The sequence below is a fragment of the Lepisosteus platostomus genome, chromosome 27 (genome assembly GCF_059453375.1).
Source record: "Lepisosteus platostomus isolate fLepPlt1 chromosome 27, fLepPlt1.hap1, whole genome shotgun sequence".
NCBI lineage: Eukaryota > Metazoa > Chordata > Actinopteri > Semionotiformes > Lepisosteidae > Lepisosteus > Lepisosteus platostomus.
In genome coordinates this window covers 1,981,969-1,994,272 of record NC_142637.1, presented here as the reverse complement: position 1 = coordinate 1,994,272, position 12,304 = coordinate 1,981,969, and the positions used below count along the sequence as shown (strand labels likewise).

General features: G+C 44.8%; 1 protein-coding gene across 1 annotated transcript in view; it reads left to right on the top strand.

Annotated features, from left to right (window-relative positions):
- The window catches only part of myo1f (myosin IF), a 47,883-nt gene that overhangs the window by 23,754 nt on the left and 11,825 nt on the right, over positions 1 to 12,304 (top strand). Inside the window, exons 5-15 of the mRNA XM_088622437.1 lie at positions 1,294 to 1,381; positions 2,175 to 2,264; positions 4,060 to 4,191; positions 4,759 to 4,893; positions 5,598 to 5,730; positions 6,452 to 6,648; positions 8,169 to 8,249; positions 8,567 to 8,653; positions 10,027 to 10,113; positions 10,515 to 10,682; positions 12,064 to 12,149. Of these exons, the coding sequence (XP_088478563.1) occupies positions 1,294 to 1,381; positions 2,175 to 2,264; positions 4,060 to 4,191; positions 4,759 to 4,893; positions 5,598 to 5,730; positions 6,452 to 6,648; positions 8,169 to 8,249; positions 8,567 to 8,653; positions 10,027 to 10,113; positions 10,515 to 10,682; positions 12,064 to 12,149 (1,284 nt within the window). The remainder of the gene's footprint in view (positions 1 to 1,293; positions 1,382 to 2,174; positions 2,265 to 4,059; positions 4,192 to 4,758; positions 4,894 to 5,597; positions 5,731 to 6,451; positions 6,649 to 8,168; positions 8,250 to 8,566; positions 8,654 to 10,026; positions 10,114 to 10,514; positions 10,683 to 12,063; positions 12,150 to 12,304) is intronic.

The following is a 12,304-nucleotide window of genomic DNA, read 5'->3' as shown; positions in this document are numbered from 1 at the left end:
CGCTGCAGTCCTGAGTTTCTGTTTGCACAGGTTCAATCTGCAATCCACTGATTATTTAGGTCACACACACCCTGCCGGAAATAAAATTCTTCCTAATCATTTTCATCTTTATTGACTAACAGAAATCCTGTGCATGCCAATCCTCCTCTCAGGTGTCTTAAATTAACTTTCTGATCTAGATGAGAGCATGATTTTAGTGTCTGGAGTTAGTATATATAATGCAAAAAACAGGCATCTCATCAGTGCCAAAAGGGTTCAGGAGCATTTCAGCAGTAACAGCTAATGCCATCTGATCTGCCTGTAATCTGACAGTTTGAGCTCAGGTCTCAGTACTTGAGCAGGCATGGCCATAGACAGATGGTGCTTGCTGATATGATTTTTGTTTGTTGGCCAGGAAGGAAGAAATCTGTCTTTCATCCTTGTCACTGAGGATAGTTGTGTTTCAGACTGGGCTGTAACGTGGTGCTACAGTATGTGGCTATAACACTGTGTTGTAATTAACAAGCTCTGTACTGAGTTTTGTGCATGGGCCACTCGAATGTCCTGTTCCTGCTGTTTAATGTGCTGTCCCGACTGAGAGCAGAAGATTGAATTTGTTTTGCATGATTGGGCTTTATTATTCCGTACTTTTTATAATGCTGCATTGTTCCTTGCTATGTTGAATTTGCCTGGCAGATTTGCCCAAACAGTTCCAAACCATGACAGCAGCCTGCTGGCTAATTATTTTTTTTTAGATGGTTATCATCATCACCAGTCATCAAAAGGCTTTTTTTTTAAATGGGGATGTCTGGAAGGAAATGGCTCTGGGTGTGAGGCGCCTCTTTGACTCATAGAAAAGACATGAGAAAGAGCTGTCACTGCTGTGTACTTTCCTGTCCTTTCACATAGTGGTAGTTTTTGAACCTAGAATCATGATCCACTCTGCTCTCCTATGATTAATATTTAACATAGAGTGGAACAGAGCCATAAAGCCGTTCTTTGATTAGTGAGAGTTTTCCTTGGGGTGAGTGACTGGACACGGCTTCCTTGATATTGTAAGCTTTTTCCACTTTTATAATATAGCAGAAGCTATTGATTGTAGCCCTGCCTGCCTAGTCTAGTCAAACCTAATCAACAGTGCCCCTCCACCCTGGCCATGTGAATCATTGTCTTCAATCGATCAATAGAAATTGAACGCAGATTTGTATTTTTTTCTGCATCAGTTGCCTCACCCAGTGTAGGAGCTTCAGTAATGCTGCCAGTCACTCTTCTTCACAGAGCTGTGTGTGGGCTGATTTTTTTCTGTCTCCACAGTGGGGAGAGCGGAGCGGGAAAGACAGTGGCTGCTAAATACATCATGGGCTACATCTCGAAAGTCTCCGGCGGAGGACCGAAAGTACAGGTAAAAGGGCAGGAGCTGGGGCTCCCAAGTGGCTCAGTCAGGAAAGGTGCTGCTCAGGTTCGAGCCACTTGTTGCTGGCATGCCCCACACGCCTGGCAGAGGCCAATGCAGGCAGGGTTGTGCTCCCAGGCACCTGCAGGCTTGCAGTGATGTCAGCGCGCGTCGTGCTGCTCCTCCAGTGGGAGCCAGCTCTCCTGTCAGGCGCTGTGGGGCTCCCAGCATGAGGATGGGTGGAGATCTCTGATGGGCGGGCTGGTTGGAGGAACATTTGCAAATGCATTCACTTGCATTCACAGGCATTCTCTCGGTGCAGTACAGGAGTCATTGTTAAAACCTGGAAAAAAATGGTCAAATTAATTTAAAATGACAAATACGAGCAGTTATTGGGTGTTGACTCGTAGCAGAGAATGTTGACACAGGGACTCCCTCGTGACTGCCAGCAAGGGCACGCTGTCACAGTTGGGCTTGAGAATATGACCCAAACACCTCCAGCAGGAACGCAATCTGGCGGTGAGTGGGATACCCCACAGCAGTGGAAGCAGTTTGATTACTGCGTCTCACTGGGCTCACGTAGACTGACACTGGTCAGGGGTTCCTCAGCAGTTACCTGTTACCTTGTGTGACACAAGGTGGGCGGGTCGCACCCTTCTACTGCCTCAGTAGATGCAAACTCATTGCATCCCCTCCTGTTAGGTCATAGCAAGAGCTTCTGCATGCTGTACAGAGCTTCCCCTTTCTCTTCCTCCAGCACTGGGCTGTGGTTTTAACAGTTCTCGTCTCCTCCTGCCCCTAGCATGTGAAAGACATCATCTTGCAATCCAACCCTCTCCTGGAAGCCTTCGGGAATGCCAAGACAGTGCGCAACAACAACTCCAGCCGATTCGTGAGTTCTCCACTCCTCTCGCCGTGCCGCCGCCTGTCTGCAAGTAGTGACAGAGGAGGCTTGCCCCTTCTGCCTTCGCCTCATGGGCTCCTGTCCATCAGCCCATGCTCATCCTTCAGCAGGCGCTCAAACCCCTTCGATGATTGTGTTGGCAAGAGCCTAGTCTTCTTCTTAAACCTGCAAGTGTGCATGCGCTCTCGCGCTGCTGGGTGTGCCCTTTTTTCAAATGGCAACAGTTAGGATTGATGGTGCGAAGCACGTCTCTGAGACTGATGGGTGAGCCGGAGTGCTGGCCTGTGGGGACAGTGACCAATGAGAGCAGAGCAGGAAGTGGAAGTGGTCAGGCAGCCCTGAGAGCCCACTGTTTCCTCAGTCAGTACGACCCACCTGCATGCTCTGCGCTCTCTCTGTGCTGCTCCACAGAGCCACACTGAAATGAGACAGACAGAGCCTCGAGGCACTGAGAGGCACCCCACAATCTTTGTCAGTCAGACGGTCTGACTTCCTGAATGGGGTCTGGGATGTAGTTTTTCAGCATATTCCATCCCTTTTCTTTGTGAGCCTGTACCGAAGCGAAGCAGCTGTCTCCGGGGGCCCAGCTCTGCACAAGTGCTTCTTGAAAGTCTCTGCGTTTGCAACACACTTCCTCACTGCCCGCCTTCCGGACCTGTCCTGCCGCAGGGCCTCTCAGGGCCCCTCTCTCCTGCTCTCACTGTGACCCCGCCTAGGTGTTTTTTTTTTATTTTGTGTTTTGCTACTGTTGTGAAGCTTGTTGAGGCCCACATGTCTGTTTTTAAGAGAAAAGTAGTTAATTTTCACAGCCCTTCCATTGCGTTGTAATCATCATAAGAAACAGCCCAGGCTCTCAGAACATCCTTTGTCTTGTTTTAGAGTTCACAATATAGTGGAATAAATAGGGGATTTTTGGAATTTCCAACATTATTTTTTAGGAATATTTTCTGAATATACCCACCGAAAAAATGCAGTTTTATTGTTTTTATTATGTTTGTGTATAGAAATTACATAATTCTAAGCATCTGGTTTTCACAATAAAGAGGTGCTACTGTATATTCCATAGGAATGGGACAATTAGCTGACAAATATAGTTTGCAAGTATACATGCCTTTTCAAGTTTTTATCTTACAAATTATTTATCATTGCAAAATTTATGTAGTTCACTTCCTAAGTAAGCAATAAAAATATTATATCCAGAGCAAGAAATAACATCCCATAAAGTACAAAAAAAAATATCCAAAACGTATAGTCAATTTTTGTACAGATTCATACAGTAAATTCTTAGCACCACAAGTGAGAAGACCTTAAAACTAAAATTGAAAAAAAAACAGTAAGAATGCACATCTGCGCATATGCTCAGGTATATCTATCTACACACACTTGTATATAAATACACAAACATTGATAACAGCCAGCACAGAAATATGTATGCAAAAGACAAAGAACATTTGTTCTTTAAAAATAAAATGGTGTAAGAATCGCATCAGTATATCAGCATTATATTTTTAACATTGTGAACATATAAATAATATCAGCAGAATTGTGCTACAGATCTATGATCTCTTTCAGGGTCGTACTGTACGTGCAGAAGTAGCACTGACAGGGCTGCTTTAACAGTGGCTATCCATCCATCTCTTCTTGGTCCGTAATTTAAAATCTTTTCCCCTGCCGTTTAGTGGACACAGGAAAAAGGAAAAAGTCTTCACTCTGCATTGCATGGCCTGAGTTTGAAAGAGATATGCCTGCTCAGGTCGGTGTACTCCCTTGTTTTTGCTGGCAGGGGAAGTACTTTGAGATCCAGTTCAGTCGGGGAGGGGAGCCAGACGGTGGTAAGATTTCCAACTTCCTGCTGGAGAAGTCCAGGGTTGTCAGCCAGAATGAGAACGAGAGGAACTTCCACATCTACTACCAGGTGAGCAAAGAGCTGTCCAGCCCCTCTGCCCCTGGAGCGCTGAGGAGAGACAGCTTGCCAGGAACTGGTAGTTTCTTAGTAGTTTTTCATTGTGACTGGACTGTTTTAAATTCTATTAAAATATAATAGGAGTGGCACTGTGGTGCAGTGGTCAGCATTGTTGCCTCGCAGAGCTGGGGCCCTGGGTTCAGTTCCTAGGGGGCTGTCTGTGTGGAGTCTGCATGTTCCCCCCAACCTCATGTGGGTTTCCTCCAGGTGCTCTGGTTTCCTCCCACAGTCCAAAGACGTGCTGGGAGATTAATTGGCTTCTGGGAACAAATGGCCCTGGTGTGAGTTTGTGTTGTGCATGATATGTGTTTTCCCAGTAGATGAGCATTCCTGTCCCATTGCCATCAGGAATATTGCAAATTTTCATGCAACATGGCCGCAGAAGAAACACACAGTGGGTTTTTTTTTCTGCGTTCAGATTCAGAACGTTTCAGACCCCCCCTCCTGCTCGAACCCAGGACTTTCAAAGCGACTCCCTGATCGAGCGCCACTGTGTCTTCTGTTCTTCTCTGGCTGCAGGTGCTGGAAGGGGCGTCTCCACAGCAGACCGAGGCTCTAGGGATCATGACTCCAGACTACTACTTCTATCTGAATCAGTCGGGGACTTACAAAGTGGACGGGACCAACGATAGCAAGGACTTTCAGGAAACGATGGTAAGATTGCACCCTCTTGGGCCGGTGGGGTGAAGGATGTGAGAGTCTCTTGAAAGGTGTAGAAGCCTAGCTGATGAGCTACAAAGGTTGTGCCCCACTGTCCAGCACTGCCACTTTGAACCTGAGTTATATACCATTGATCACAGTGATCTGATTCCCCAAGTGGTTGCCCTGCCAGGGTATCTGGACACAAGTCTGAGACCTGCAGTGATGTCAGCAAGAGCCCCACAGCTCCTCCAATCAGTGCTGACTCTCATGTAAGGCACTGTGGAGATGACAGTAGGTGAAACACCAGGCTTCCCAACAATGAGCGTTTCAAAGGACCATGCCCTCAGTCCAGTCTTACCTGTTACAATGCATGGATCCTGATGTTAAGCTAAATTATGTGGACAAGAAAATGGAAGACAATGGCAATTTTACATTTTAAATATTTAAATCCAATGGAATAGTCAATTGTCCCATTCTGGGATTCTGTTTGAATGGTCTGACAGAGGTGGGAAACTCCTATGACTGACAATCAACCTCTGATCTTAATTTCTTGATTGGCCTATTAGAAGTCATATCACCTGGATTTTTTAGGTCTTAGTCAGTTTCTAATTGAAACCTGTAAATCCTGCGGTTATGCAGCCTTCAAGGACTGCTGTTTCCCATTCCTGTGAACTGTTGGAGCACGTTTTACAAAAGACATTGTTTTCTTCCTTCAGGAAGCCATGCAAGTGATCGGCATCTCCCCCAACAACCAGAATCAGGTGCTCCAGATCGTGGTGGGCATCCTGCACCTGGGCAACATCAGCTTCATCGAGGCAGGCAACTACGGACAAGTGGAAAGCCAGGACTGTGAGTGATGGGCTGGGCAGTCCCCATGAGTCTTCCTTGCAGAGGCAGAAGTATCTCCTGTTCCTGGAGGGTTCCTGAGTTTTGTACATTTTCATGGGCCGGTGTAACAATTCTTACTTGATTACAGCCTTCCAGCATCCAAATACATACCCTTACTTTTCATAGACCCAACTCCTAGCATCTGCTCCAAAGGTCTCTGGGGGAATGCCATGCTTTGTTACCCAGAAGTATTTTGAGGGTGAGCAGGGTTACAAACTTCTATCATTTGCTGTGTGCACAGATCTACTCATTGGTAGGGAGGAAAAAAAACAATTATTTTTTTTAATAGCCATGGGAATTTGCAGTATACTGTATAATACAGATTCCCGATGTTTGAGGATACACTTGGGAAATAGGGAAATGATTCGGTTTCCCTCTTTAACTTACAATTCCTAAAGGATCCTAAAGGAGTTAGATAAGCCTAAGGGCCGGAATGGGACTTTTCAGATGGTCTTGTTGTTAATTATCAGGCTTCAGGGGTGTGAATCAGTTATAATAACCAGCAGAATGCTGGCATGAGTTACAGAGTTGTTCACTGGGCTGTCCCTTGGCCAGGGGACAGATCCCACAGCAACAGAGCCAGAAGGCCAGTGGGAAGCAGCAGAAGTGGGTGACTCCCTGCTCCCCCCCCCCATCCTGGGAGAAAACACGGAGCTGAAACCGGACCTCTCTCGTCCCGCAGTGCTGGCCTTCCCTGCCTACCTGCTGGGGATCGACCAGACCCGCCTGCAGGACAAGCTGACCAGCAGGAAGATGGACAGCAAGTGGGGCGGCAAGTCGGAGTCCATCAACGTGACGCTGAACCAGGAGCAGGCCTGCTACACACGCGACGCCCTGTCCAAGGCGCTCTACGCCCGCCTCTTCGACTTCCTGGTGGAGGTCCGAGCCCCTTACAGCCCCGGGGCACACCTGCCCTTCCGCTTACAGCCATGCAGAAGTGTGACAAATAGGCTATAGATGATATACATGATGTACAATAGATATATAGATCTGTATTAATAGATGGTATATAAATACAGTAGATGATATCTCTACAGAAGATCTAGATGATCTTTTTATCAGATACATATGCCAATATGACATGGAAATTATATCTGTATAGATGACATATATAGATACTGTACATATAGATATATATACTCTATAAATAGTCAGTAGATTATATCACTACAGATGATCTGTCTGTAGATTACCTGTCACATACATATAGAAAACAGTAGGAAACAGTAGAAGTAAAAATAAAATATCAGCACATGAAGAGATAAGAGACACACGCAAATGTTGTCTTTGACCTGCCGCAATACAGAATGAGAGCTCAAGAGCCTGTCACAAAGAGGGCTTGACATTTCTGGAATTTTCTCTGGTTTGCAAATGCCATTGTTCCTCTTTCTTGGGCTCAGTGTGTTTATTTTCTAAACGACGGCCTTGAAGGACTCAGGAATGTGGGTCTCATGTGAGCTTCTCACTCTCAGTAAAGTTCAGCCGAACCCCAGAGTTTTTTTGTAGAAAGAAATCCTGCGGTTTCGTTTACAGGCTGATCCTCACTCTTTCAGAGGGCACAGAGCTGGTCTGTGATGGGGAAATGAATTTTAGGGGATTATATTAATGGTGTCATTGATTAGTCTTCTTCTGTCCTTTGGTGAAGGGCTTTTTGATGATAAGATGAATGTCAGTTAGGTTTGCTATATTTTGAGTAATCCAGTAGACAGGAAATCACAGTGGTTACACATTCAGTCTGACACTTCGTGAGCCATCTGGAGAAACAACAGTAGAGCAGTGTGGACCAATGTTTAGGCTCCTGGACTCTCGTACCCAACTGTGTAAATGGGTAAAAATATAATTTTCCTTGAATTAAACCATCACCCAGATTAATTGAGTAGTAAAAAGTGATATTGGTATTTTGTACAAATACATGATACGGAAAAAACATTCTTTCACATCCTTGCACAATTGAAAACATCAGTCTAGCTGTAAGAATTGGCTCTTCAGCATTCCTGTGGTCCTAGTCTAACTTCAACAGGCTACATTTATTGACGTTCTCTTCAAAGTTGATTTCAGCAAAGCAGATGAGAAAGCATCAGGCAGCATTCATGTCAAGACATCCTTTATATCCATGGTAACATTGTCATGTTCTGCATGATGAATTGCATCCTGGTAGGAGTCACAGCAATCCAGAGCCAATCCAGGAAGTCTAGTGTATGAATTAAGAATACAGCCCTGGACAGGATGCCAACCCATCATATATTCAGTTAATGCAGCTTTGATTTCACCTTTATAATGAAAATAAGGTAGTTATTATTCTAATCTTTGTCCATCGAAGCAATGGAGAAAATATAATCAACTGATGTTATCTGCACGCTAATGAGCCAGATTCATTCTTGATATTTAACTCTTTGCAGGCGATTAACAAAGCTATTCAGAAGCCATATGAGGAATACAGTATTGGAGTTCTGGATATCTATGGGTTCGAGATATTTCAGGTGAATAGATTCACATTTTATTGTTAACCAACTAGAATAACTCATGAACATCACAGATCTACTGAATCGAGATGTTTTGATTGACTGCTAAAGAAAGCCAGCATTCACAATCAATGTTATATGATAAATTATTCAGATGTTGAAGCTATAAGTTACCAAAGACATTTAGGATGCAGTTTTAAATATTTTACTTACCAGTACTCTGAAAACAAATGTGTGGTTCCAGGTACTGCGTTGTTAAACTGTGAAACTAACAAGAAATGTGACTTTAGTTTCCTAACCTACTTCCCCACCCTTCTGTTTAATGTCCCGGGCAGAAAAACGGGTTCGAGCAATTCTGCATCAACTTTGTGAACGAGAAGCTGCAGCAGATCTTCATCGAGCTGACCCTGAAAGCTGAGCAGGTACAGAGACTGTACTCAGGACGCTGCACTTGGGACACGTGAGAGAGCTCACTTCTGGTCACAGTTACTGTAGGAACTGGAAACCTCTTTCCAGTTCTGTAGGAACTGGAAACCTCCTCTTTCAGTCACACATGGTGACTGAAAATAGACATGTTTGTTTGTTTGTTTGTTTGTTTGTTTGTTTGTTTGTTTGTTTTTTAGCAGTTAGAATAGGATTCTACAGAATTTGTTGACCTTAACCATCCAAAAGTGAATTTAGTAAGATGGGTACTAATTACATTATGTGTTAAGCACGTGTTAAGATGTAACTTTACATGAATTTTGGAGGCCGTAACCAGTGAACAATACTCTGGTGTCTTTTACCCTGTTCGTTTTTTTAGTTTTTGAAGAAGAATGTAGGTATCAGTACAGCTCTACAGTGAAATTTGTTCTGCATCTATATTTCTATGCCTACCCTGCTGTAGAAAAGCCTCTGTACTGTTCTGCTTTTCTTACTTCTGTTTCCAGAAACACAACAGTCTCCTACTGGAAATGTAGCCAGTATGTTTTAAGATAACTGCTAACTGGTCTGTATTTTGTAGGACAGAAAGTAGCCTTTTAGTTTTAGGGACGTGTAGAGTGGAATAAATTATGTTAAAGACAAGGAACACCTCGCAACAGGTCATTTAGATCTGAGTGGTAAACTGATGGATTAGGTGCCTCGACTCATTGTTGAGGATGGGGCTGCTCATGCATTGTTTACCTTGAATTTTTGCGATGAAGCTTTTTAACATTATGAGCCATGTGAAATACAGTTTTCTAAAGCAAAATCTCAGTTTCTTCTCACTAAAAACAAGTTTAATTACAGTCGATGATTTCATAGTTGAATAAAACTCTTGTGGAGGCTTTGAGTAAATTGCTGATGTTGGCAATATACTGTATTCTTGTGATCCAGATCTTTTCCATGTGAATTACATTTTGCTGAAAGGAAAGCTTAGCTTCTTCTCACCCCAAAAAATCTGTTTGATAACAAAACTTGTTGTTAAGTATCTAAATATTGTGGCCCCTGATTGGGTTTCTGACATTTACACTGCAGTGTAAATTGTCTCTGCTGTCACAATGTGCCCCATTCAGATACTTTCAGAAAAGTAGGAGAAGTCTGTGCTCTGAAGTTTTGAGAAATCTACTAGTGTATCATGCAGTGTCCTGAAGCTGGGGCTGTCCCTGTGCTGCTAAAATAACACGAATGTCTTGCATAGTTTGACCACACCACGTTACTCTACAGGTGATTGAATAATGACACCTCAAATTCATTTGTCCTGTGATGAACATGATTTTGAACTTAAGCAAATCAGCAACCGCACTCTCTCACATGTGTCTTTCTCCCATTACAGGAAGAGTATGTCCAGGAGGGTATCAAGTGGACCCCCATTGAATATTTCAATAACAAAATAGTGTGTGACCTCATTGAGAACAAGCTGGTAAGCTTTTAGGAATCACTGCTGACTGCCTGACACTTCCAAAGTGTTCACAGCAACCGTGAGATCAATAAACAAATGAAAAGCCGTGAATGAAGAAGAATGAAGAGTCTTGAGCAAAAAGAGTAGGATTGGCCATATCTGATGCGTACTAGAATCTAGAATGTCTTTGGAGTTTTTAATGGATTTGTGTATAGAACATAACTTTTATAAATCAATTTAATAATTATTACCACCCCAACTCACAGAAAACGCCAAATTGACAGCAGGCTTGCAGCAGGTGGACAGCACTGCCGCAGAGCGTTGGAGGGGCCTCACGGAGGTCGTGGGTCACAGGTCACAGGTCACAGGTCACAGAGCTCAGGTCTCCTCCCTCTTTAGCCGTTGCTGCTCTTCGCCCGCAGAGCCCGCCAGGGATCATGAGCGTCCTGGATGACGTCTGCGCCACCATGCACGCCAAGGGCGAGGGCGCGGACGCCACGCTGCTGCAGAAGCTGCAGGCGGCGGTGGGCACCCACGAGCACTTCAACAGCTGGAGCTCGGGCTTCTGCATCCACCATTACGCAGGCAAGGTGTGGACAAAGGAGAGGGGGGGTGGGCCAGCAGGGGCAACAGCCCAGAGCTTGTACAACCTGCCACGAGGTGTCTTGCACTCCATTTCTTTCCTGTTGCTTGGCCTCACACTCGGACGTCCTGTTGCAGTGGTTCTCAAGAAGGGTCCTGGGGTCCTCGGAGCTAGACTGGGAGAAGTGTCCCCAGAAGTGCCTGTAGATATTGTACTTCTTGTGAAAGATCCAAACTGTTACTCAAAAAACAGGTTTGATCCATGTAAGAGGAAATAGGTTCCTCACAGCTGTTGTTCACAGCAATTGCATCTTCAAGCAAATTTGTTTTCTACTTCCCTTTCAATCTGCTAATTATGAGGTTTCACGGGCTTCTCCCTCTCTCTGGTAGTCAAGTTTTTCATGGGACCTGTAGATCTCTGTGGTTGATTAGTAACGAAGTAATTGACGAAACAGCACAGGCATCAAACCTTTGTGAACTTCGAGCTTACAGTTTCTCTTGGACTAGCACTCATTTCTTCAGACTGTTCAGTGTTTGGTGCATTTTTTCCTCCTACAAATAGGACTGTTAAGGTTAATTGGCAAGATTAGGATTTTCATTCTACAGACTCCATTCTTGCAGATATTCCACCTTTACAAATGCCATATCTGCAAGAAATAATGACGAATAATTTGTTTGTTTGCTTGATTGATTGGCTCATTGGTTGGTAGGTAATCTGTGCAGGACACTGCTTTTTGCTGTCCTAAGACATGCCATCGATCTAACTGTCTCATCATACTCTCAGACCCACTACTCAAATGAATAGACTCTATGTGTGATTGGCTTGTGTCATAGCGAGACGGACGTCCATCACCTTGCCTGTGCCACACACATTCCCAGACCTCGGCTCTGCTGGTGGGACTGGTGGAATGTGCATTTCTTCTACCTCACACACCCTGCTGGGTGACTGGACACTATGTGCACTACGGCTGCACATCGTGTACCTTTGGAACGCATATCATACCCTTTTCTAACCCTTTTCTAACTGCACCTGCTGCTCTCAGAGATCCATCCTGCTGTGCAATGGCCCCTGTTATGTTGTGCAGGTCAGAGCATGATGCAGGTCATGTGGTCATGACGGACTGAGGGTCTGTTCCTCTCCCCTCTTCTGTTCTTGTCTTCTGGCTATCAGGTGGAGCTCTGGCCCAGTATGCTTGCTGGAGGCGGCTGCATCTCTGTGCGCTATTTCTTCGCCTGGTGCTCTGCCAGGACATGCATCTCCATCCGTAGCATACTTAAATAAGTCCTCATTCCTGCATTAACCACTGGGATCTGCAGAAGGCCATCGTGAATGTGGTTGTAGTGCACAATCCAGGCGTGTTTTTTATGCGTGTTTTCCGCCCGGACCAGGTGTCTTACGACGTTAACGGCTTCTGCGAGAGAAACCGCGATGTGCTCTTCCCCGATCTCATCGAGCTGATGCAGAGCAGTGAACAGTAAGTGAGCCCTTCCCTCTCCTTCCCTCTTGTTCAGCCATGGCTTTTCGTAGCCAGGTGAGCGACAGTACGGATATCATCAGAACAATTCGCCTTAAGGGGAAAGGAACTAAAAAATACTCTAGAACTGAGGATGCATCTTCTTCCTCATCCGA